This window comes from Fistularia commersonii, chromosome 21, assembly GCF_037954325.1.
Source record: "Fistularia commersonii isolate RoL2024-O1a breed Wild chromosome 21, RoL_Fcom_v1.0, whole genome shotgun sequence".
NCBI lineage: Eukaryota > Metazoa > Chordata > Actinopteri > Syngnathiformes > Fistulariidae > Fistularia > Fistularia commersonii.
The window spans coordinates 5,190,289-5,216,995 of NC_141304.1; the positions used below are offsets into that span (position 1 = coordinate 5,190,289).

Here is a 26,707-nt window from a genome sequence, read left to right on the forward strand (position 1 = left end):
AGAAACTTCTGAAATGGAAGACTTTGAATCTCAAGTTCTTTTTTTTGGCTGTATTTCTATCTTATCGCCAGGAGGTGAGGCTGCATACTTGTTTCACCGCATACACTAAGCATCGAGCAATAATTCCTCAAGCCTGGTGCAAACTGAGAGGTACATGAACATTTTTGTTTTTCTTAAAAGAAAGAGACAAAGGAAAGTCTTTTCAGCCACAGCATCTGAACCCAGCATTTATGCGCTCAAACAAGAACATTTAATACATAATTTGGTCACTTGGGGTGGGGGCAGGGCAGCTTTTAATACTTTTAATTGTAACCAATGGGTTTTGGTTGATTTCTAGCTCATTTCCGAGATTGTTTTTGCAAAAATTTAAGGCGTATCTGTCCCAATTTGCAAATAAGTGTTCTGAAGGTGCCAATTTTAAGGTCAGGTTATGCAGACTTCCGTGTAATGGCTATTGGTTATGTTCAAGGGGGAAAACTTGCTACATTCCAGGTAGCATTTAAATTGTTTTTCTTCAGTAGTTGCCTTTTTTTTATTACTAATTCCAATACAGTGTGTTGCATGAACCTCTTACTACGGGGGCTTGGTGAGCCCTCTGAGTCAGCGCAAACTGCACCTGTGTATGGTCCGCTGTGGAATAAAGCAACGCTCCTGCTTGGTGAGTATTCGGTTTATTCTGTAAAGATTCAGAAGTGTAGAAAGGATGATACAACAGTGCTTTATGATCAGACTATTTCATAAAAGTTTTTTTTTTTTCTTTTTCCTTTTTTTTTTTAAGTGATCATAACACCGTAAGTCCAGATTCCATTTATCTCAAACCAAAATAAATTTGTAACATTCGACACAAGTGCATACACTGCTGGTAGGAGATCACCTCCAATTTCACTTTGGATGGTATAGCACCGTTCTTAGCTATTAGCAGCTTGACAAAGATGCAGCTTAATAGGATTCTTGTAATGACTGTATGTTTATATAAACACAAGAAAATTCAGAGGAGGGCAAAGATCTCCTCATTTGGCTCTCTAGCTAGCACAATATCTCACTCTGTCAGTGTTTGGGGATCAAATTGATAATTTTGCTTTCAACAACATTTTGCCAGTAACAATATTTGATACAATTACAGCTTTAAGTTAAACATCTCAAAGTGTACAGAAAGCAGCACAAGATTGTTTTCACAGATATAGACCAACAGTGACCATCGATGCACTGGCATGTTTTTTTTTTTTTCTTTTTTCTTTCCTTTTTCTCTTTTTTTCTTTTCATTAGGACAGCACAGTAGCTGGAAAGCAAGGTGATGGACAGACAGGTCATAGAAACACATGGACAGAGCTGAGTAAGGCAACGTTAGCGTGACAGGCTGTCTCTGTTCAGTTTGCAGGGCAGTGTAGTGTATTGATCTCAACAGAGCTGTCAATACCTTTACTGTGGGGCAGTGTGATTCTGCTGTCTTCATTAGTGCATTGAATATAGTCTCTTGCGTGTAGCTGAACAGCAAAGTGATCACCAACATTTATACAGATCTAAATAAAATGTGTTTTTGATTGCATCTGGACTTACAGTGACTGTAGAAGAGTAAATAGAAACAGGTAACGGAAAAAGTAAAATTCAAGGCAGTGCTGAAGTACTGGTTGCTAAAAAAAGTAAAAAATATCACAAAGCCAACAATAACATTTCTTTGACACATCTTTCATCTATTCAGTCAGTATGAACCATCTTTTATAGTGCAGTTTCAATCACACGCGCACGCACACACACACACACACGCGCACACACACACACACGTGCCCACGCACACACACACACGGATATATATATATTTATATATAAATATATATATATTTCTCCTGCTGACCCACAAGCGATTTCTCTCGGTCCTATCCTATCTTTGCTCATTCAAGTCAGTTTTCCAGTCGGTGTGCGTCTTTTCTCTTTCTTTTCTTTGATCCCTCATACTGACCTCATTGTGCACCCTCCCCACACAACCACAAAAGAAGCATGAAAGGCTTAAACATCACAGGACTCAAAGGTGAGAAGTTCTTTCTTTTGACGATGGCAGGAAGTGATGGCAAATGAAGAAGAAGGAGGAGGAAGAGAAGGGAGGGGGTGGGGGGTATTCACAGTTACAGTCAGAGTCCATCGGTCCAGCTACAATCACATTTGCTGTCATTAGGAACACTCTTCGCAGAAATGCAGCCGCAAGGAGCTCGCGAGGGTTTTTCGCGCCTGCTCCTCTGGCGGGATTGGGCCGACCTCATCACACCTCCAGCAGCTCCATTCTCAGCCCATCCCTACCGGGAGCAAACGAAACAAAAACACAGGGACAGACACAAAAATGCACAAATGATCAGGACCTGGTCAGAAAGCTCTGATATTGTATCACTTCTGCCTGTATTTTTTTTTGATATATACTTATATTATGGAAATCCGGATTTACAAGGTTAACTCACAACTGTCATGATTTATTTAAATGTATTAGTATGCACTCTAAATCTATAATTCAACGTGCTAGACTCCTACTCATCTAAAAATAGCTTTTTAAACACAGACCTTTTGTTTGCCTGAATCGGCCTCCTCGGCGCGAGCATCTGAACACACTTCTCCTGCCACTTTTCTACTGTACGTCATACGCCGCTGACTACAAACGGGCTGTCACGCTTTCATCATTCCTCGTGGCTCACATTGTTTTTCATTTCTCCACTTTAACATGTTGTCGAAAGACGTCCGAGTATCACAAGGCAACGCGTGAGAGACGGACGTCTTTATTTAGCAGCTTTATACTAAGCTTTGCGACAAGGTACCTGGGCTGATTGGCGTCAGTCTGTTGTTCCATGAATGACTGAGCGGCTCCGGGCTGCTGGTGGTCACCCGCCCTCTCCGACCAGGAGTCCTGCAGGACTCCCAGCTGTGACGATTCGTCGACCTTCCCTCTCTCGCCGCTCCCCTCGGACCCCATCAGACCAAGCAGCGGCACGTATGAATCCTGCCATACGACCTGCTGCCCTGAGTTGAGCCCAGCTTCTCCGGCCAGGTGTTTGTTCACGTCTTGCTCAACAAGTTTCTTTTTGGCAGCCGGCGAGCCCCTCGGCGACTCGGTTTCAGCGTCCGCGGGAGCTTTCCCTTCGTCCGACTCGAAGACCGGTCGCTGATAGGTCTCCAGCCACTTCAGCTGTCCGTTTTTGTGACTGTGCCGGCTGTCGCTGAACCAGCGCACCACCTCCGATTTGGGTAGGCCCGTCTGAAGGCTCAGCTCTTCATACTGCTGGCTGCTGGGCCAGCGCGTGCTTGAGAAAACCTGCCGAAGGATGTGCAGCTGCTGGGGATTCTTGTTGCCCCAGGAGGGCGAGAACGGCGGCTGAGAGGCAGACACTTCAGCCATTTCAGACGTCTGTTCCTGGTGTAAGACCTCAGATTTCGTCTCCGTATCGTTCATCTTCATCCTCTTGAAGTTAATCTTGATGGGGTCAATTTTCAGGTCCGGGCAGCTTTTGTCTGCCGCAAATGGGTCATCTTCCTTGATCAGTTGCTGTAAGATTGACAAACCTTTTATCGGAAATTCCTTGGTGCATCTACCCTCATCCAAAACCGAGAGGCTACTTTTCGTAATGACGGTGGTGCTGGTGCTGTCTGTTTGGGATTTGCTGGCATGATTCAGATTAGGGACATTGTCTTTAGACGTAGCGCTGGGAGAGTCGCTATTAATACTGCTGTTGTTGGTCACATGACTGTAGTTAATGAAGTCAGCGGCAGGAGTGCCCTTTGTGGCATCTGCCTGCTCTTGTGGATTGACGCCTCCGCTGTTGTGATTGTTACAGGACATAGTGGATTTGCTGGTGTTGCTCATGATCACTTGACTCTTGGTATTGTTTGAACCCTCCAGTCCAGGCGGTAAACTGATATTTGGCAGTTTCCCATTGGTGTCAGCAACGCCGTGCTCGTGATTATTGCTTATGTGGGTAGAACAAGTGGTGATGCTGTTGACGCAATTGGTCAGGCCGCTGCTATTCGTCAGTTTCTTCGTGACAGTTTCACCACCATTACTACTGTTGGAATAGCTGGTGATGCTGCTGCTACTACTGCAACTACTGCTGCTACTGCTGCTTCGACTGCTGGTGGTGTTACTGACACAACCGCTGCTTCCAGCCTCCTCCAGGCCGAGACCATTGGTCTTCTCCGGCTCTGCGGTCGGTTGGATATTCTTGGCCAGTACCTGTGGGGTTCGGACTACAGATGGAAACTTCTGAGGGAGAATTGGAGTAGAATACGAGACCCTTGTGACATTGGGGTTAGTTGACAGGCTGCCCTGTGTGGCCAGGACTCCAAGAGGTCTGGTTTTCATACTGCCATAGGGAACTTTGGCCATCTTTAAGTTTGGTCCTTTTGAGCCTGGATGGGCTGTGACAGTGTGCACAATGTGATTGACGTACCGTTGTGTGTCGGGCTGCTTCTGAGGTGTTCCCCCCTGGAACACAGTGTTGAACATCTTCCGCCTGGCCTCTTCTATCTCTTCTGGAGACCAGCTTATGCCCTGCTTTAGCCTTTGGGCGGTAAACCACAGTTTGATTTGCTCTTCGGGGAACTCTGAAACCACTGTTAAGTAGCAAAGTTCGGCTTTGGTCGGGTAGGGAAATTTACCAAAGGATGTCTTGAGAAAGCTGCTGGTGTCCATGGCGGCATCGTAGGTTGGGATGCTGCTTAGGGGGATCATCACCTTTGGAAGGTCTTTATTGGAATTGGATGAGGGGAGAGCATAAAGGGAGGGAGTGTGCTGGTGAAAGACTTGGTTGGCCACTGTCGTAGTAATCAGGTGGGTGACAGTGGTCCTCGGCATAGCTTGGGCACCAGAAACACTGAGGGCCCCGTTTTGGAGTTCAGGCACATTTGTCAGCATGCTGGCGTTTACATCCTTGCCAGTGTCTATCTTCCGTACCTCCACAGTGTGAGATACCACAATCTTTTTTTGCTCTCCCTTGGCTTTCATCATTTTTGCAATTGGTGTTTTGGTGAGGGAGATTCCAGATTCCCTGTGGTCTTCCCCACTGTCCGTAAAGAGGCTTTGCTCCACAGTTGTCACACCCTCCCTTTTGTTGACACTTAAGGAAGCGGTTATCAAGCCATCCATTATCTTAGGATGGGCATTAGCATTATGCAGAGCCAGGGCCTCGAAGCGGATGACCGACACACCACAGTTCAGGCAGTAGAAGGTGGGCTGGGCCCTGAAGTCTAAGTGGCAGTTGTGCATGTGATCCAAAAAGTAGTTTAAATCTCTGGACTCAAAACAGCATGTTGGACAGCTGTATGTACCTCCTTTCTGTATCTCATTGCCACATTTCGATTTGGAGTAGCTTTGAGAGAAATGACCGGACTCTTCTCCAGAGATGCTGAGGATGCTGTCTTCTGGGATCGTCGGTAGGAGTTCTGGTAGTGAGCCCAGTATGATTTCCTCACGCACATGCTTGGATTTGGATGGTATCATGCAGGGTACAGTGGATTTTCTCTTGCTGGCCATTGTGCAGCTTCGTTTGGATGGGAGAGCGAGTGATTGATTGTCCGGTATGATGAGAAACGAGGGCGGGTGGATAGTGGAGAGGGTTGAATGGAGTTTAGTGTCATGAACCAGCCACTATGCTATCACAGATTTGCTTCATGCCTTCTGCCACTGTAGGACTCTTGTCACATGGACAACTTTAAAAGCTCCCAGCCAACCTAAGTGAGAGAGTACAAAAAAAAGACATGTGACTACATCAGCCCACATTTTATTTCGTAACAGATTAACTAAAATACATTACAGTGCACTAAATATAAAAGGGTAGAATACATGGAAATAAAGCATTCTTTCACCTTTGTGCGGTTGACTGTGTTAGGTCTGTATTGTTTGTTGGAAGACAAAGAAGTGTATATGCATAGCATGTAAAGTGAAGGTGTACAAAGACGGTTGCCAATGACACACTGGTGTGAGCTTATTTGGAAATTCAGCACCAAAAGTGCAGGTGTTTCTCAGTAATTACACCTCTTAAAATAAAAGCACGTCTATCGCCTTATACTGTAATGAAAAAGGGTTCATACTCAATTCCGATACAACTTTAAAGTAGATGTTATCCATCAGAATTCTTTTCAAAATGTCATAAAATAAATAATGGCCTGATATCAAAATTGCTGCCCTGAAATACATATCAAGGCAATTTACAAAGGAAGGCACCTTGGTAAGCAACTCTAAGGAGTAGTACAAAAACACACACACACACACACACACACACACACACACACAGTCAATCAGAGCAGGGTTCCAATTTATTTGGACTTTCAGGCTACTGTCTAGCTGTCACATTTTTGTTTTTACTTTCACAAATTCAAACGAGAGACCATGAAAATCAACACGACTGGAAATGACAGTCTAATCTCACTGATATTTGTTCATTTTCATTCACTGCTGCCATAGGTTTGGCTCTCTCCTCATTGATGGCACATGGCCACAGAATTATTTTTAGAAAAAAGCCTCACAATATTAAAAAATGTGTAATTATACTGTGGGCTGTCACTCTGACTTGAGGCTGAGGTGGATCCCGTATAAATGTAATTTAAAGGGCTCGGATCCTTGTTGCCAGATGCCACCTGCCTCCCTGATGGACAAGAGTTATTACCGCTGAATAAACGTTGTCCACACACTACCTTGGGGATTTTGAACCAATTGAGTGGGATCTATTTCACCACTTCATACTGACAGCATCACATGAAAGATACCTTTCCAGCTGTTTCATATTGTCCGCTGACATTAAATATGCAAATATCCGCACAAGGATAGAAATTATCATTATTATGAGCATCTCCCTTCGAAACACACACACACCCAAAATGACATTTTCTTCTATTGAGAAATTTGATAATATAAAAATCCACAAATATTCTTTCCTTAGAAAAATAAATCTTGCTTAGCCTAAACAAACGGAACCAAAATGTGGTTCGTTTATTTTATTTTTTTTATATAGTTTGGCTTTGCATTTCCCAGCCCAGTTTGTTTTAGGACGGTTTACTTTCATTCCAATAATTACCAACTATTCAAATATTTTGCATAAAACTGGTGCATGCTCCTCTGTCCCGGTCTGATATTGTAAAGCAAATATTACTTTGCAGGATACAAAGCAATGACGGGTTCCAGACGAATCGGATACAGGCTAATATCACACACGCAGCAGTACATGCGTACACACACAATATACAAATTAATTAATGGACAAATCCATTAGCAAACCTCATTCACGCAAGCGTCTCTTTTCTGTAACACCCCACTTGAAACGCCAACTGTGAAATGCTCAAATCAGCATAATACAGTGAACAATGAGCCTCTGCAGTATTGAACAACACGAATATAAATAAAAATCTCCCACAACTAAAATCCCTGGTCACTACCACCTTGACAACAGGACTGGATTAGGTTATACATCGAATGATAGGATGTGGAAAAAAAAAAAATTCATAAAAATAAAATCAAGGTTGAGACCTAATTCTTCACCTTCTGCCCTCTGAGTGAACTTATGGCACACACACACACACACACACACACACACACACACACACACACACACACACACACACACACACACAGGCCCCCGTTCACATTGCGCCTGTCTTCATTTCAGAGACTGAGGAGGCATTGAAGTGTGACACGCTGCTGAAAACTCTATCATCATCTCTCCGTATCAGTCAGGCTTTACCTCCTCCTGCCAGCTTATCACTTCAGAAAAGAACATCGACAACACAATTCCGACCACGGCAACCAGCATACCACGACACCTGTGTGAGGCTTGTTACAAAAGAAAATAATTTCACATACTTTCAGCGCTCTCTTTTCTTTCTTCATGCTCCATTTGTACACACCGACAAGCTCTTTCACAGACTTTTCATTTCACTGCATCCACGTGTGCGTTCAGCATGGCCGGCTGGGTGATAAATTAAAGATGAACCCTGTTCCAGAATGAAAACCCTCAAATGACTGCAGTGCACAGTGATCCCAGACAGTGACACGCTCCTTGTATCTTTTATTTTTCATTATTACTGATGGTTGCTGCTCTCAGACCCAAAACAAAACAAAAACTAAACAAACAAAAAAAAACTGGGTCACCAGCATCTTACGCAGTAATCCCGGTTCACTGCATCCAGACATGAGCATGTGCTGTATGTTTTGCCGCCAGACAGGTCATGATATCCTCTGACAGCACACTCGATTAACCCCTGATGAGGACATGGCATTCACAGAGTTTGTTCCACTGAGAAAAAAAAGGATTTGAAATAACCATTCACGCTGCAGAGAGTCGTGCACATCTCGAAAATCTGTACGAGGACTGCAAAGTGATTTTAAAGCGAGAGGCTGTGGACCGTTCGGTGCCGGGCAGCAAAGAAATAAAGTTATTTTGGAGAAAAAAAGAAAAGGAAAAAAGGCACTTCCGCCTGTGCTTCACTACTGCAACTTGACTCCGTCATTTGACTGGGCTTTTCGGCAAGTAAGTAGGCGAGCTAACCTCTTGCTAAAATGGCCCACAAACAAATGTCACAAGAGAGCTTATTTAGAGAACAGAAAGAAAGAACCGACGTTCAGACACAAGAAGAGTCTCAGAGTGCCGTCAAAATGAAAACTTGCATTTTAAGGAAAATACCAAGAGTCCTAATTAAACCACAGGTTAATTGTAACAGATGATTCGCAGGGCCAGCCAAAGAAGCAACAGAACACTCCAAACTACATCGTCACGTATAGACCAAGCACTCTGTATTACGAGACGAGCCCTTGGGAAAAAAGAGTCAAAGAAAGAAAATGTGAATATGAGCAAAAACAATTATTGAGGGGCCAAAACACGAAGGAACATAAGAAACAGACCTCGAAAGTCAACGTCAACCATCACCCATGGATGGGACTTTTTAGCTGAAGTGAAACAAGCTCAGGGCTCCCACTGATTCTGCATTATGGTGAGTTGATATTGGTTTGCATTTAATAGTTATTAAAAGTGCATAGCATGTTGAGGTTCTCTTTGGGAGTGACCAGCACATGTTAGAGGTTTTGGAGAGAAGGTCAGAGAAGCCAGGCTGAGATGGTTGGGTCATGTACAAAGGAGGAATAGAGATTATATTGGTAGACGGATGCTGGAATTGGAGCTGCCAGGCAAGAGGTCTCGAGGAAGACCAAAGAAGAGATTTATGGACGTCGTGAGAGAGGATATGAAGGTAGTTGGTGTGAGAGAGGAGGATACAGAGAATAGGGTTAGATGGAGAAAGTTGATTTGCTGTGGCGACCCCTGAAGGAAAAAGCCAAAAGAAGAAGAAGAAGAAGATATGATGCGCTGGTTACATTGCAAACACCCCCCACTCCCGCTCAATAATAAAAAGGTTGGGCACTGCTGCTTTACAGAACCTAAAAAACTATGTGTCGCCGGTGCTGAAGTGATTCATTTGGTTTGCAGGGCTGGCTGTGAGCCAGATAAAGAGTAAAGTGATGGGAGACGGTTATTTGGGTACTGCTGGTGATGGTGGGGGGGGCACACTAACTGGTATGGCAGTCCCTTGAAGGGAAGCCAGTCTGTGACCGGACAGGCCCAGTACAGACGCTCCCTTTCCTTGGAAAAAACAAAAAACACTCCACTTCCTCTGTGACAAAAAAGCCAAAAAAGTTGAAGAAAGGTTACATAAAGAATCAGGTCACCTATCAAAAGAATAGGGCTTCTTTATCTCGCAATTGGGACGTGCGATCAGACACATGAACAAGGGTTTCCCAGACGGGCAGCTGCACAGTTGCCTCTGCAAAATCCAGCCTTTGCGTTCCCTCCGTGCGTTCCCCGCACCGGCGGCTCTTGCGGGAGGAGGGGACTCTTTTCCATCACGCAAGAGATTTGATCCTCCACCGGGTGCGAAACGAAGGAAAGTGCGGCCAAAAGAGGTCTCAGGTGCGGCTCTCCCGAACACCGAACACCCACACCGGCGTCGCCGAGCGCGGGACCTCGTTCGCTGAACCAAATCGCGTTTGAACCATTCAACTTTTCCAAAAAAATAGAAAAAAGAAAAAAGCGTTTCCAAACAAATAGGATTAAACCAGGTTTAAATTCTGATGGGGTTTATACGTTCCGCTTGATTTAATAGCAGCTTTAAGATTTTAAAAAGAGGGGCCTCCCGTTTGCGCGCTGTCATTTCCATAACAATATTATATTTACATCTCGTTCATTTTTGATCGTATTCTCCTCGGGCTTGAATGGACGAACGAATCCTTCCTCCCGGCAGAGCCGACTGAATAAAACGGCAGAAAGCGTACACTCGTCGTCACCTCATAAACTGCGGCAGTAATTACAATATTACAACGCGGGGAAAAAAAAAAAAAACGTGGCAACCGACGCGCAGCGATCAGCCGCCGGTGGACCGAGAGGCGAGGCTGCAAAGTGGCTGCAAGACATTAAAATTTAATTCAAAACAATCAACGGAGTCCGACACTCCCCAGATTGTTAGGTCACCTCCAGTTGACGTTACTGAACACAGATCGGTGTTTTTTTTTTTCCATGCACCGCCCGTCACATGAATAAGAATGTGGAGAAGGACAAAAGATAAACCTCAAGACTATTGGGAGTACAGTGAGAGGATGACTGATGACAATGACAGGCGGTGCTGTTTGAATATTCCTCCCTGCTGACACCTCGTAGGCAGGCGTCTACACACACTCGCACCCTCCCTCCTCACCTCCACAACATTTAGCACCTGCACCGTTCTGAAATATTTCTCTTTGAACTGAATAACTGGCAAGGAGTCTCTTGATGCGACAGTTGCAGAGGAGCTGGAGGGGGAGAGAGAGAGATGGAATAAATTCTCTCACTTGTGACAACATTTGTTTTGCGTGTAATTTGCTTTGACAGTGATCCACGCCTTTCCACAGAGTCAATAAAATCAGCCCCCCCCCCCCCCCCCCCCCCAAAAAAGAAAGAACCCCTATGTCTGCTCGGGGGCTGTGGAAGAGAGGAGGGGGGGTCCCCTGACGTTTGAATGATAAAAAAAAAGACTGTTTGGAGGGAACACTTTCTGCCAAATGTCCATTAAATAGATTAACGTCATGTGAGTGGATCAGCTGGACACCTAAATATAAGCCAGAGACAGAGAGCAATTACTGTCTTGCACAGAAAAAAAAGAGATTGGGAACAATGGCGGCTCATTTATAAAGGAAACGTAATCCAGCAGTGGGAGCGCTTAGGCGGCCGACTGTCGAATCATTTCTGTTTCTTGCTCGTCTGCATGACTCCCGTGTCCGTCAAACGGCGGACTAATGTGAATAGAAATGAAGAAGTGTCTGGCCGTGTTACGTGTGCTGAAAAACAATCTGGAGTTATCGGGGTCATTAGCACGGCGCTAATAGACTGGTAGACGAAAAGAGTCCACCGCATCCTCGCTGTCTGTCCGGCTGAGGACACAACGCGGCTCTGGAGTCTTGCCTGTCTCCTCCGCGAGCTTTTTTTTTTTCCTCCCTCCCCTCCAACATGGGTGTGTTTGTGTGCATATTAGTGTCTGAATGTCTGAGACGCAGGTGTTGTCAGCCATCTCGTCCTTCTCCGATGCCTCACACACGCACAAACACCCCCTTACCTCCACCACTGCAGCCTCGTCCACTGGGAGACCAGTCGGTGGTGCCACTCATGTGTTAACATCGCCATGGCAACCCTTCTCTTCCCCTTGCCCACCATGCCACACACACAGCGGACTCGCTCTCCCACACCCACCGACCTCAAGACACACACACACACACACACACACTGAATTCCTTGGACAGCATCCGGTGCAGGACAAACTTAATCCACACGGCCTGCAAGGCATCTTTGAAGAGTCCATTCATGGTTCAAGTCTCTTTCAGGCGACTTCGGGTGAGGTCCGTGGCAGGAACTTTGCTTTTTCTTTCTCAGCCAAGTTGTAGCGACACGAACCCCCCGCGCCCCGCTCGCTCTGTTTGTACATTAGTGCCGAAGCTCTGCGAAAGACCGCAAACAACCTGCCGCCGTGCCGGGTCAAGGCAAGAGACCCGCCGGCTCGACGCGTTACAGTGACACACTTCTACTCGTCGGGGCGTGCATCTCTGCCGCGCTGCTGTTTTGTGTTACGGGTAAAGCGCTCGCTGCGAAAAAAAAAAAAACCGAACATTGTTCTGTAAACCCCTCGATCTGTGGCCCAGCTGAATGACAGACAAATAAACCATGGTGCGCAGAGAAAAAAAATTCTGAGTCATGCCTCCTTTTACATCACTTTGGATGAATAACTTCTTCAGTTCTTATGCCAAGACTACAGGCATTCATTTGGCAACTTAAGAAGAAAAGGAAGAAAGATGGCGGCGTGCTACACATTGTACCGTCCATCCTAAAATGGCTGACATCGCAGCCTCCTCTGGCAATGCCCGCTCCTGCTGACCAACCTTCCTTGCACAGGACAGAAAAAAAATAGGGGAAACGGGGACAGGGAATGGTGGGGTTCCCCATTTGTCCCCCCCACCCTCACCCCAGCCCCCTTCTATGCACAAAAATTGATTGGAACTGGGCAAAACAAGCCGTTTTGATTGGGCTTTTGAGTGGCCTAAGCCACTAAGATATCACGTCGTCTGCATTGGCCCGACGACAGAAAAAAAACCACCCATAAAAGGGACGAGAGACCCCCGTGAAAGTGAACCTGTTCAAAAAAAAAAAAAAAAGCCGACCTCTCTGGTGGGAAAAAAACAAGAGGACTCGGCATTGTGTTTCGGAAAATGTTCTGCGAGGATCATGAGGTATGCTGCTATCATGAATGCTTGTTTGTGTTTAAACAAAAAAAAAAAAATGGCAGGAAATTAGATCTGGTTGGAATTAGATAGTTGATTTTCCTCTTTGAACTCAAGGAATGCTATACAGTCCATGTCAGCAAAATCTGTAAATCATGACCATATGACCCTCCTCTGGATTCTCTGGCGAAGTAGGGGGGGGGGGGATTCATCTGGAGCTGTGGGAGTGCTCTTAAATACAGAACACCAAATCCAGAAAAGAACAGAGTTCCAGGTATAGGAGAGGTGGGTGGAATGTGCAGATGCTGATTTGCAGTAGGGGTGTAGGTAGGGAGGGGGGGACAGTCTTGGCCCCGTATCTGTATACAGACGCTGCTGTGGCCATAACGAAAAACTGTGAGCTGCGCCTAATTGTAGAGCGAGAGAGGGAGGGAGAGAGAAAGAGAGAGAGAGAGAGGGATGAAAGCCAGTACGCCTGGCCTCATTAGAGAGGAAGGAGACAGAGGAGCGTTCCCAGGGACCCACAAAGGGAATTGACATTCCCCCGGTGCAAGCGTCCTGCTGGAAAGCAAAAAAATCCTGAACACATACATACACACACACACACACACATGCGCACACCAAACTCGCCGGACTGCGCCTGCTGGTTTTAGCCGCACAGCACGAGCCGGTTTGACCTTTGTGTTCCCGGTCAGCGAGCACGCCTGCAAATGAACCATCGGGGTTCGAAATGCCCACCACATCGGAGGGACACGGGGGCTCCAACTCCTTCGGTGTCCGAACAGCGAGGATGGTAGTGGCCTGGGGGTGGGGGAGCGGGGAGTGTGTGTGTGTGTGTGTGTGTGGGGGGGTGTTATAAAGTCTTGCACAGTCATTCCCGTGACATTACATACTAACAAGCATACACGTTTCTTTTTTTTTTTTTTTAAAGAAAAGTGCATTCCAAAAAAAATTTGCCAGTGAATCACGCCTGTCTCACTGGCCGAGCTGCCATGATTCATTCGGGTTTCTCTCTTGCGTTCTGAACACTGGATCCAAATGTGATCCACAGAGGCAACATTAGTCAGCAGAGGTCCCCCCCCAGAGCAGAGAGGGAGACACATGGCAGTCAAAAGCTGGGAGGGGAGGCAATATTCAGATTCCGATTGAGGATCTGACTGATATTTCTCAACACAATAGCCATTTGATCGACCACAGCTGGCAAGATATGTGGAAATGGAGAGGCTCTACTTAAAAACTATGTATGTTTAGGCGAGTTATTTGGGGTTGTGTGTGTGTTTGTGAGTGTGTGTGTGTGCGTGAGAGAGAGAGAGAGAGAGAGAAATAGAGAGAGATAGCCGAGCAGCAACAGCACATGTTGGTAGGAGGAAGAGGAGGAAATGAAAGAGAGAGAAAAAAAAAAGAGTCCTGTGCATACAGATACAGGCCTACCTTTCTGCTCGGGCAAGAGGGAGACATTTGCCAGCGATCGATATGAAAGCGGATACTTGGCGTGCAGTTCGGACGTCTATAGACTCGAAGGGGTGGAGGAGGAGGAGGAGGAGGAGGAGGAGGAGGGGGTGGAGGGTGGATAAGCCTGCTATGGCAACTGTGTTCAGAAGTCCCTCACAACTAAAAAAGCACGGCGGCGGCGAGCAAGAATAATATATATTATTTATATATATATATATGTATGTGTGTGTACATATATATACATACACATATATATTTGAAATACGCCACATTGATGGCGGGAAGGAGCGCAATCGGAGCCCGGCGGAGGAGCCGTCGCCGCCGCCGCGGCTGATGGGTCAAAGCCGTCCGGCTCCATCCGAGCGCCGGCGGGGTCGCTTGTGGTGGCGGCGGCGGAGGAGGGGGTGAGCCGACACACCGGGGCTACTTCGGTGCCCCCCCTCCGTCTACCCCCACCTCCCCGAAGGCGATCGGCTACTCTTTATAACCTTATGAATACCACCAACCACCACCACCACCACCACCACTACCCCCTCTCGCTTCCAAAAAAACACCCTCCACCCCCTCCTCCACCTACTGTCGCCATTTTATACGTAGGCGACTTTGATATAAAAGCCGCTCGGACCGCAGCGCCGCTAGAAAAGACGATATTAAAAAAACAGCGAGGCGTAAATTCAGTCAACAACTTCGGAGATCGCGCCTGGCCGGCGACGATCGGCTCCTTCTTTCTCTCTCTCCCCCTCTCTCTCTCTCTCTCTCTCACACACACACACACACACACGCGTACACACACTCTCTCTTTTTTTTCTCGGAAGAGTGTCCTTACCTCAACGGTCGGCGAGGAAAAACAGGATCCGACATTAATAGTGTATAAATGGGTAATATTGGATAGGCTCCGATCGTGGCGCTTTGAGGCGAAGAGGAGGCGAGCAGGGGGTGGGAGCTCTCCTCAAGTGAACCCGGTGAACTAGCGTGAACCCGTCAGTGACCACGGCAAGGTACATTACATGACATGACATTACATTACATTACCTTTCCACCCCTCCGCCTCGCTCACTGTAAGGAGGTCTCCCCCTACGTACACACACATAAACACACACACACACACACACGCACGCACACACAAAAAAACAACCAACCACGGGTCGGCGGCGCAGGACGAGGCGGCTCCAAAAAAAATTATAGCCAGTGTATTTCCGATGAACACGTGATTCAGAGCGTCATCCAAAATCCAAAAGCCCTTTCATCTAATATTTTGGAAAGGGGCGGGGATGAGATCCTAGTGTGTGTGTGAGTGAGTGTGTGTGTGTGTGTGTGTGTATGAGAGCCTGAGAGACAGAGAGAGAGAGTTGTGTGTGTGTGTGTGTGTGTGTGTGTGTGTGTGTGTGTGTGCGTGTGTGTGGGGGGGGTGTACGTATAGATGGGCGCTTGTGTGCAACGTCATCACAGGGACGCGCTCCGGGAGGCGGCTCCCCCCGGGCGCAGGAAGGAGAAGCCGCACGGAGCTCTGCCGATGTGCCGCCGACAAATACGGATGGTGAAGAAATCTTCACCCGATGCGCTCTGTGTTCGCGTGTGCGTGTGTGTGTGTAAGGGGGGGGGGGGTTCCCATGGATTTGGACGATATATGAGGAGGCCTGGCCGCGATTATCGTCAGTGCAGCCGGCCTTAAAGTGCAGAGGTGTCATAAAACTTTATCTCTCACATGATAAGAAGGGAAGGTTACATGATACCTCTGCAGATTCTAACGCATGCAGGTTATGCTCTGCCACTTGGAGGTCTCTAAATCCATTTATTATTGCGATATCATGAGTATCTGCTTATTGCCCGCCATTGCTGAGTGTTAAAGGAACAGTTCACAAATTGGTAGCAACGTCCTTTTTTTCTTCCTGTGACCTACAGTGACGTCTCGTTAAAAGAAAAAAAAATGTCCTGTGTCAGAAATCATGGCTCATCGGCTTGCTATAACCCACACACAGAGGTATTTTCTTTCAGCTGTGTTCAAGGCTGACGCCGGAAAGCTCTGTGGATCATCTCAGGTCACGACACACAATTTCTGGTTTGTTTGTGTTAATGTGTTTCAAGCACCATCATAGAAACGCTGTCTAGCTCCGCTGCAAACGATACAGGGACTATATCTGCTCAGGGGAAAGTAACGAAAGCTTCATGAGTTACAATTTAGTTGGTTTCGATCTTTGTATGAGAGGCGTTGTTCATGCTCAGAGCAACTCAGTAGGTTGAACCTGTGCCAGGCTGAATATAGATCTAACTCTGACTTATTGTTGCCTGGTGATCGTAAAGGCATTGATGCACCTTAGTTTGTCACATCGAAAGCATGCTCCATAAACACATGTAAAACACATTGCTGTCATTCCATTGGATTAAAATCACACAAAAAGGCCCAGAGCTCGGCCTATTTTGTGAGTAACAGGGTTGATCTGGTTCTGGGCCCTCGTTACCTCGGCGACCCCCTGTTGTTACGCAAAAGTTCACTGAGAAAAGGCCCTGAAAACTAGACCAGCCATGTGAGGAGAAGGTGGGATATAAAGTTTGTAAAAATAAATAAATCAATCAAAGTGGTTCAAAGCAATGGGTTTTTTGGGAAATGGCACAGACATAATGATAGAGAATTTTTTGACAGCAAATAGGAAGACACGACATATTTTGATGCAAGTTTAGAGAACCCTAAGCCACTCTGTGTGTGTGTGTGTGTGTGTGTCTGTGTGTGTGTGTGTGTATGTGTGTTTGTGTGTGTGTGTGTTTGTGGGTATGTGTACTGGTATGCCTATTGTGTGACATGTAAGGGAACATTTATATCTGAGTTGGTGACTCATGATGGTCTGACTTGTAATAATATTCAAGATTCAAAGTGTTTATTGTCATGTGTATTGTCTGAAAATATGTTTCCTTGTAAAATAAATTCTTACTTTGCCATCTGCAGTGTATCCGGATAAGTACTGAAATGCCATGTGATTTTGCTACAAACCAGTTTTAAATGAAATATTTATGTGCTTATAAAAAAAACAAAAAAAAGCTGCCATTACCATTTCTCGGGATACAATGCAGATTCATCAAAACAGACACAGCGGACACGTCCTACAGGTAAGGGGAGTTTCACTGCGGGCTCATCAAAAGCCTGACTAGAAGTAACCTCAAATGCTGGTATAAGTAGGTAAATCATAGGCCGCCCAGTATGCGTTTTCTTATGCAGTCCAGCTCAGATGTTGCCTGGGGCTGTGTACAGTGAGTAACATTATCAATCAACAAAAAAGTCACGCTCACTGTCAAAACAAAGCCCTGTCTAAAAAGGGGACATGTCCCTGATCTGGTACAGATAAGTGAATAAAAAAAGGAAAAAAAATCCACAAATATTCTCAAAATTTTTACGACATAAACTGACTGCCAAATCGAAGTAACGGGGATGCATTTAATTCAATTTTTGCTGTTACATTCTGTGTTTACATTCTGTTATCTTTGATGAGGGTGTGGTGAGCATTGAGGTTTTATCAGGTTGAGCCTGTATTGTTCCAGTAAACTATGTTATGAATGAGGAAATTAAAGGCCTCAGAACAATCTGTGCACCATCTTATTTTTCTTTTGATAGATTTTCTTGGATACATTCAGAGCTTTATGAAGAGATTCTTCTCTGTTGATTTAGTGTTTCTCTTACCACTTGTCAACAATTTGAGTTGTGCAAATACGGAATGCATGTATTTACATTTTTTATAAGTGAATACACACGCGTGCACGTACGGGCGAGCGCGCGTGCACACAAACACACTTGCGCAATTGATTTGTGTGTCAGAGTCTGAAAAGTGTGGGGATCCTATGTTGAAAAAAATAGATAAATGAAAATCTTAAATCACTGCACCTTTCTAAGTTTGTCTGTTGGGAGTTTTAACCGTGATCGGATTGGTCCATCGGACACAGCATCCTTCTGTTGCTATGGTTACCTGCTGAGCGCGCACCGCATATTGCCTACTTTGTTGTTTTAAGGTTCATTTAAGGTTTGACCGTGCTTGAGTGGTTATACATGTAGAACAAAAGGCATATACAACGCGAGAAGGACAACAAAACACCATACGCGTGCAGACGATATAGGCTACAAATATAGATGAGCTTAATTAAAAAAAAATATATAGTGAAATCAGACACATACATTGAAACAAATATCATAAATGTTTTAGTGACACGATCACTTGCGAGTGCTACAATAACGCAGCTCTAAGCTTCCGGCAGAAAAAGCTTCAGACAAAAAAAAAACGTCAGAGTGAGCCCTCCTAGTCTTCCTGTTTTCTTGCTTTCTTTGCGGTGTCACCGTATCCGGGAAATATAGCGGGGGCGTGCCCGGAGGCCTGTTTGCATCCAAACGAGCCAATCAGAGCACCTCTTCATTAGAATGACAGCCCAAGTCGACGAGTCCGGTTACGGCTCTCTGGTTCGGCGACCGTCCGACAGCCAATGCGGTTTCGCGGCAGGCAGAGGCGGTGGGAAACTACAAATACGAACTGGTCTCCTTGACGGTTCAAATGTTCACCTTCTACCTGCGCAACGGGAGAAACGTGCTACGGAAACCGGGAACGAAGAGGAAATGGCCTTGTCCCAGTGTCTGGAAGATTCTCCTCTGAGGGTGAGCTCGAAACACAGCGGGGTCGTGGACACCGGCCTACAGGTGTACGACGAGAGGCACCGGCTGGCCCTGGAAGAGCTGCTGTCCGCGGGGGTCGACAGTTTCCTGGATTTCCTCCGAAGAGAAAACATCCCCAACTTTCTGTCCGATGATGAGATCCAACGAATCCTCGCCGCCGCCGTAGCGGTTCCCCCGCGGTGCGCGTCCGTCCACGGGGACGACCAGTTGGAGCAGTCGCTCGCTAGTTCAATGGACTGTTCGTCCGTCACCTATTTCCCCGAGGTGTCGGACGTGGAGCCCCCGGTGCTGGAGATCGGCTGGCCCGCCTTCACCGCCGGGTCGTACCGTGGAGTGACGCGAGCTACGGCTTACTTCCAGCCCAGCGGGGAAATAGGGGCGAGCATCTACAGCTGCAAGGAGGCGGCCCGCCGATTGATAAACACTGCCAGAGAGGTACACCCCACCGGTTACCCACGAAGAAGACCTCTTTGTACCTGTTCGCGACATGTCACTTGATCCAACAGAGCTCAATACAAGAAACACACGTAACAAGTGTCCGTTATCCCAACGTTTCATGTGTGTGTGTGTGTGTGTGTGTGTGTGTGTGTGTGTGTGTGTGATCCTCAAATGACATTTTAAATATTGGCTCTTCTTCAAATTGATATTTATTCAGATGTGCCAACTGTGCCAACCGTAGATTCAGTTCAACCGTCTCTTAAAAGTCAAGAGAAAAAACAACAAAGAAAAAGAACAAAAAAAAAACAACGCAGCAATCTTCCTAAAACCTGTCACTTGGTCCCCCACGGAGCGTTTTGGATCAGGCTCAAGATTATTAAAATCTTAATATTCAAAAACGAAAGAAAGAAAGAAAGAAAGAAAGAAAGGGGCGAAAAAAAATAACTACCAGCCTTAATGACCAAAAAAAAAAAAAAGATTAAAAACAAACCAAAGCAGGCCATGAATATTCATGGTGATGTTCCTGGTGTGAGCTGTCATTTCAGCCCCAAACATTCCAGCATGAAGGGAATCTGCAGCTGTTTAGGGGCCTGTGTACCAGATGTGTCTCAACTTGCTTCACTCGCATCCATTAACGTTTGCACGCTGCCTTTCATTAGAGGGATTTAAACACTGGGCTCTGTTTTTTTTTTTTTTTTTTGTTTAAAGCTGGAAGGTGATGGTACGGAGTGTGCAGGCAAGACCAGGCTTCATTAATCCCCCGGGGCTCGAAGCTGGATTTATTACTGGAGCATCCAGCTGTGTGCGGCACAGGACAGAATGCATATGTGCAAGCTGATCAAAACAGCAGAGAAATTGATGAACAGCGAAAACAAAAGAAATACAGGAGTAGATTTATGGCTGATTCGGACATTAAGACAAAATATTTATGATGAGAATGCATGCATTTTTACGCTTGATAAATACATTTGTGAAAATGAATGGGCTATTATTACTAGAAGGGATGTAACAACATTTGTGGACTTAAATTTAGTGTTCAGATTTTCCTCTATTCTGTCCCCAAGATGTGTGTTTGTGTGTACACAAACCACATTAATATCCACTGCATTGCCACATTAATATCTAAACATTTTTCACACCCGTATTTTCAAACGATTCAAATGGCTGCATTATGGCCTTGTCACGCTTGAATATAGGGGATAGTAATATACAGTTATGTCCACTGATATCAGATGTTGTGATGTAAATGCAACACTGGAGCATGAAGTTTCATTGCATGACTGAAACACATGTCAGTAATTCATATACTTATACTAAATAGCATAGTTCTGTACTCTGCAACAGGCTAGGAACTCAAGTCCTTTTATTTTAACCCATTTTTTTAATTCAAAGTTTTTGTACCGCTCCCCGAGAACAGAATCTCTAGTTCTGCTTTCAGGAGTCATTACATAGTACTTAATAGTGTGTTGTGTTGTTTTTTTGGGCTGTGACTGAAAGCAGCAGCCGCTGCTTTGCTAATATTATAGTTTGAACTGCTGGTGGAACAAAGGAGCTGTGGTAACACTCCTTCCTGCGCTGTGGGATGAGAAGGCTCTCGTCGGCTTTTGAGTTTTCGCTAAAGATCATCTGCACCTTTGTGATGTAAACAACACATTGCGCACCGCCGTAATTGTATGAGGAAGCCCAGGACGGCAGTAACACCCCCATGCATGTACACAGTATACTGGTACATAGACTATACATATTAAGGGTGCACGTCCATGACCTTTTCGTTTGATCATGTCCAAAGTTGCATTTGGATCTGTCCAGTCTGAAGCAGTGAATTTGAGATGCGAGTATCTAGTCTTCAACACAGCGCCTTTACGACGGCATGTGAAATTCCATTCCTCTCGGTGAAGAGGAGGATTCAAAACAAAGGAAATACAGGCGAGTCCGACAGGGCACCTACTTGTCTCGTTTTATAAAAGTCATTTGTTTGCTGACCAAGTTGTACCACGTATTGCCATGGTAACAGACAGTCAATAGAGAACTCATCAGCGCACGAATTACAGCCAGTGTATCTGTTTGAATGAGGGCCTTTCATTTGATGATAATAATGAAAATACAAGCGCGTTGCTACATCTGGGTCAAACATGTTGCAGCCATAGGGATGCTATTATCTCATTGCCGTATATTTTCTGCAGGTGATCGCAATTGTTTCGGACTCCTTGACGGACCTAGATATCTTTAAGGCTCTTCAGGAGGCATGTACCGTTCGCAAAGTCCCTGTTTACATACTGCTGGACCAGTCAAGTGCTCCAGCTTTTCTCAAGATGTGCAGAAATCTTGGTGTTTTCTTGGATGACCTGCGGGTATGTGCTCTCTTTTTGTTTGCACACAACTGACAACTGTTTATCATATGTACATTTGGATATGATAAAACTAATCCTGTCTTTCTATCCTGTTTTCTCTCTCGCTTTCTCTCAATCCTGCTCCTCTTTAACCCTAAAAGCAAATGAGAGTGCGAACCATAACCGGGCCGACTTACTACATGCGATCAGGAACACGGATCACGGGGAGAGTTCATGAGAGGTTTATGCTGATTGATGGAAACCGAGTCGCTACAGGTTCATACAGGTAACAAACAACGTGTTAATTATTTTTTCCCGCAGTCAAAGAACAAACAGTCCCAGACTCACAGACTGTAAAGTCACTTGTTTTTGTTTTGTTTTGAATATTTTTTTAAAGAAAGACCTGAATTTGGCCTCTTCCCATGTTTAGATTCAACTGGACTGACGGCAGACTGAACAGCAGCAACCTGATTGAGCTCTCCGGTCAGATAACAGAGAAATTCGATGAGGAGTTTCGGATCTTGTATGCCCAGTCTCTCCCTGTAAACCCACGGGGGACTCAGAGCATCCGAAACAGCGGGATCTATGAGCACCTGCTCAACAAAAACCCACTTGTCTCCTCCCCATGCCTGGCCCCCCTAGTCAGGGAGAGGCTAGTTGAGCCGCCGTACCTCACTAGCACACCGGGTCGAAAGTGGCAAGCCTCGTGTCAACCCTCCCCGAAAGAGGCAGGCCGTAAAAGCAGTCTAGCATCCAACAAGTCCACCGTAGGGGAGGATTGGTCGGAGCAGAACCAGATGCTGGCGGAGAACATAGACACCAGTGATCCTTTACCGGCACACCAAGAGGAGTCCGTCTCCCCCGACGCCCTGTCCTGCCACGCGGGCACTCAGACCAGTTGGTCTGTCGCGGACAGCGACACTCAGGCGGACTCCCAGCTCTCAGAAGTGGCCGACCCCAGCCCATCCGTCACCGCTAACACCCAGAGTCAGACCCAGACCATCACTCTGCCCGCCGCCCCTCAGAGCCCCCCCGCTCTGGCAGATTCAGACGGCGCTGTAAAAGACTGCTTCCACAGGCTGACAAAAGAGCGCCAGCACCACTATTCAGCCATCCGCTCCAAGCTGGAGCACATGATGGCCACCCTGTCCCAGAGGCGAGACCTAACGGACATCAGCAACATGACTCAGAGGCCCAGCACTCCCAGCAGGCTGAGAGCAGACAAAGACTGTGGGCATGGACCAAACCCCAGGCTGCTGGGTGAAAATGCGGGCGTGGGCACAAGGCCAAGAGCTCGATGTGTACACTAGTTTGTTGTTGGCTACCCCTTGAGATTTGACTTACAGTGGGTAGTGGCAAAGCTGTTGTTACAAGGTTTCTTTTGACCCGCCTATCTTGAATGAATGGTTCTGGTTTGGGAGGATAAAATTTCTGCTTTATCTTATGTGCTGTTCCTTCCTCCGTGGGCTTGTTAATTTTTTTAGTCGGTCTTTCCTAGAAGCTTTTTTTTTCTCACAATGTCCTCTCAATTGTATTTGATGTTAACTTGATATACACTGTGCAATAATACGGTTTGGACCATGTGGGTTTAATGAATATGAGTATGTGAGGTGATTAAGACTACTTACTATCTACTGATGCAGCTGCTGGGGACAAACAAATGTATCCTTTTAAGCATCTCTCACTGTGCCTTGCAAGTAAATAAAGCATCCATTTGCTGCACAAGCGTTGATTTGTTTAGCATCCATGTTGCAGTCAAATATACGCGGCAGAAAGAAAAAAGAAAATCCATGCGTTTGCTTCGGTGTTCGAGGATAAATAGCTGAGTAAAACATGACAGAAAGACTTCAGGGAGGAGAAAAAGCAGCTGCGCCCTGTGCCCAGCAGCGTCTACATGCAATTATTTGTGAGCGGCATCTGAGATACCAGTACCTCTTTCATATGAATATCGGAAAAGAGGCTCAGCCATCGACTATAAGCACAGATGAGGATGAAGTCCTATGAAAACTTTGAACACACAGCTGTTTTATTGTGGTTTAATACATGCTATGATCAGTTTTCCACAGGTTTATGTCTGCAAACAGCCAGAAAACAAATCATCAATTGCAAAGAGTCATGCCTATCTACATATGAGCAATTATGAGATATTGTAGAGATCATTTTCAGGAGCAGGATTTTAGCTGCAATAACAAAAACGTCACAACTGTTGAGAAGTGCCAGTCCTAATTTGGATTGCAGATACCTGATTCTGTCACTGGGGAGATCTAATATTAAAATGGAATTTTAGAATTTAATTTTCTTGGTGATTCTAGCGACCGTTGAATTTTGGACCATTTTACAGCCCTGAACAATCAGCCGCATAATAATCCAACAAGTTGACGAAAAGCCCTGAAACACGAAGGTCCAGCTGTGAAGGACCACAAAACTTAAGTGTCGACCCTAGCGGTGAGATGTTTCGTCAGACCATACAAATCAGTCAGCTTTTATGTGACTAATAAACAAAATATACTGAGGAGATGAGGGATTAACTGCTCCGCATGAAGCTGTAAAGAGTTATACGAGGATGGAAGCAACCTGCAGGATGTGTTTACAATACATGATGGAGAACAGGAACCAATCATCGCAAACGAGGAAAAGCACAGTGACCCAAACAGCATTTTGTTTTCTGCAGGACGGACATGACTGAACCAAATGCTGCAAGTAAAGGTGTAGAAATTTGAAATGAGAAAAGAGAATATATAATATAGTATATATTTATTATTTAAATATAAATTCCTGGATACAAAAAAAGCACCTCATACAGACGATTATTACACACTCACTTCCATTTCTATAATGATCGATGTACATGAAGATTAAAAAGTACTACAACCTATTTCTGCTTTTAACATTATGACATCAAATGCATCTTAAATGCAGATATTGTCATATTATGCATCGGTAGGATGGTTTTACTTTTTGCATTGCTACTTCTACTGAAGCAAATCATACCACCTGCACCTGTTGACTGATGGAGTTTCCTAATATAATTTAATATCATTATCAGACATTCAGAATCATAAACAGAATAATGCAGAATAAGGGGTTCATTAAATTTGTCAAATTCATTTACCAAACATCTCGATGACTAAATATAAAATCTTGCTATGTGTGAAAATTTATGAGAATTTAATTATTATTAGTTAGTATTTAAAATAGTTAATAATTTGCTAATCATTAAAATGATTTAGTTATTATTAGTGTTCTTGTATGGCAAGCACTACAGTTCAGATATTCATTTAGCCCATTCTTTTAAACAATGATATGGGAATGAGGTAAAAACTGCAGGCCCTCCAGCTGCTCCTTATGTGGAGTGTGTAAATCCCACCGCCTACCGTACAAACTCACCGTTAGTCTTTGCATTCATTATGTAATGGCAGATTTGAAGGTGATTGATCTACAAGCAAATGAGGAGGTGGTAATATGTGAGAGAATGGTATTTGATTTTAATTGGCCGCTGCAAAGCGACTGCTGGCTGTAATGAGGGTAACAGTGGGGGATCCACAACACAATCCTCGGCGACCATTAGTTTCACTGCTAAACAGAGAACTCTCAAATATTGTACTTTGTGTGGCACAACTGAAAGCATACCTGTTATTTCATGTTTAAATGTTTTAATTGAAAGAGAGTACTTTTAACACATTGTCTATGGAGGTTAGCTACTACAGTAGCTGATAATAGCCACTAGAGGACGCCCTGCCATTATTTAAACTATCCTAAAATATTGAGTCCAAACCCTGGAATAGAATCACAGCAATTGTATTTCTGAAAGGCTTTTTTAGAAAAGTGCAAATCACTAGCCATTATAACATTATACGGTTTTGTTGTATGATCCAAAAGACTAAATCTATCATGTTTTTTTTCCCGAATTATTGTTTTTGTTAAATCTAGATAAATCTAAGTGTCTCTTGTGATGTTGATTTTTTTTCACACTTTGGTGCGACTACGTATGTATCATTAGCATTATCACAAAACCTTTATGCATTCCTTTTAAAAGGCTCACTTACTTTCCTATCCTCTGTTGGGATCATTACATCTGGTGATTTATGGTTTATCTGCTACTTTGCTCAAAAATTGCAGTAAATGATTCATTCCTATTTGAATAATTTATACTTAGTCAACTCCCTTCAGTATATTTTAAATATTTTTTTAAACCTTATTTCCTTGCTTATTTTTATTTCATATTGCCTTTTCCTTATTTCCTGTTTCTGGCAACTTGTGAAGAACACAGTTTCCTTTCCTGAAAAGATAGGCAGCTGCCATTGGATGTCCTCTTTGGGTCACCCTTATGATCCCCAGAGAATGGTAGTGGCTGTTGCATGCTGGGTAAAATCCCTTTAGATGTCAGCATGTCTGACAAAAGGTGTAACATTATATTCCACCAAATATTAGGTTAAGCCCTGATGCAGTTAGACAGCTCGTGTATAATGATAAATCAGCACTTGAGGAATAACCATTTAATTGCAGGAGTGTGGAAGCAGAGATTATATGTTATGAGGATATTGTACACAATCTACTATAAGACTTTTTTAACAACATGGAGAATTGAAAGAAGTTGGTATCTATGACGATGGCAGAATTTTATACTCACCCTCTGCTCCTCACGGCCTCATGATCCCGTGGGTCCAAATTGATCAAGAGGATGAAAAACGACAAGCACATGTCATATGACTGATTATTGGATTTATCAATAATATAATGTACGTCAGCTCCTCTGGTGGCTGAAAATTGACCTCCAACAGTGGCACAATGTTTATTACAATTCCATTATTTTAGAACTGAAAAAATGATTTAAAAAGTTAGGCTTGAGTCAGAATTGAGGCTTGGCATTAAATAGATCTAAAGTTGATATTGTAATTTGGTTACAAATTCCCAGTAGTCATACTATACTGTGTATTTATGTATGTATGTATTTCTTGATTTATATTTTTATTTTTAACATTTTTCAATTTAAACACTGATTATGGTGTGTCAAAGATCTCGCTTTTCATTATTTGACTATACCTGGCTGGCTCAGAATTTCTTCCTACCCATTATGTCATC

General features: G+C 44.7%; 2 protein-coding genes across 2 annotated transcripts; one reads left to right on the forward strand and one right to left on the reverse strand.

Moving 5' to 3' along the window:
- Positions 1 to 652: 652 nt before the first annotated feature.
- On the reverse strand, positions 653 to 15,374 carry zhx3a (zinc fingers and homeoboxes 3a). Its single transcript, XM_086167799.1, has 3 exons — positions 15,036 to 15,374; positions 2,799 to 5,703; positions 653 to 2,288 (listed from the first exon to the last, which is right to left on the reverse strand). Exons 2-3 carry the CDS (start codon positions 5,504 to 5,506, stop codon positions 2,255 to 2,257), a joined length of 2,742 nt encoding a protein of 913 aa, XP_086023925.1. The 5' UTR covers positions 5,507 to 5,703; positions 15,036 to 15,374; the 3' UTR covers positions 653 to 2,254.
- Positions 15,375 to 18,522: 3,148 nt separating this feature from the next.
- On the forward strand, positions 18,523 to 23,317 carry sack1d (scaffolding CK1 anchoring protein D). Its single transcript, XM_086168398.1, has 4 exons — positions 18,523 to 19,292; positions 21,479 to 21,646; positions 21,787 to 21,911; positions 22,056 to 23,317. Exons 1-4 carry the CDS (start codon positions 18,609 to 18,611, stop codon positions 22,933 to 22,935), a joined length of 1,857 nt encoding a protein of 618 aa, XP_086024524.1. The 5' UTR covers positions 18,523 to 18,608; the 3' UTR covers positions 22,936 to 23,317.
- Positions 23,318 to 26,707: the final 3,390 nt, after the last annotated feature.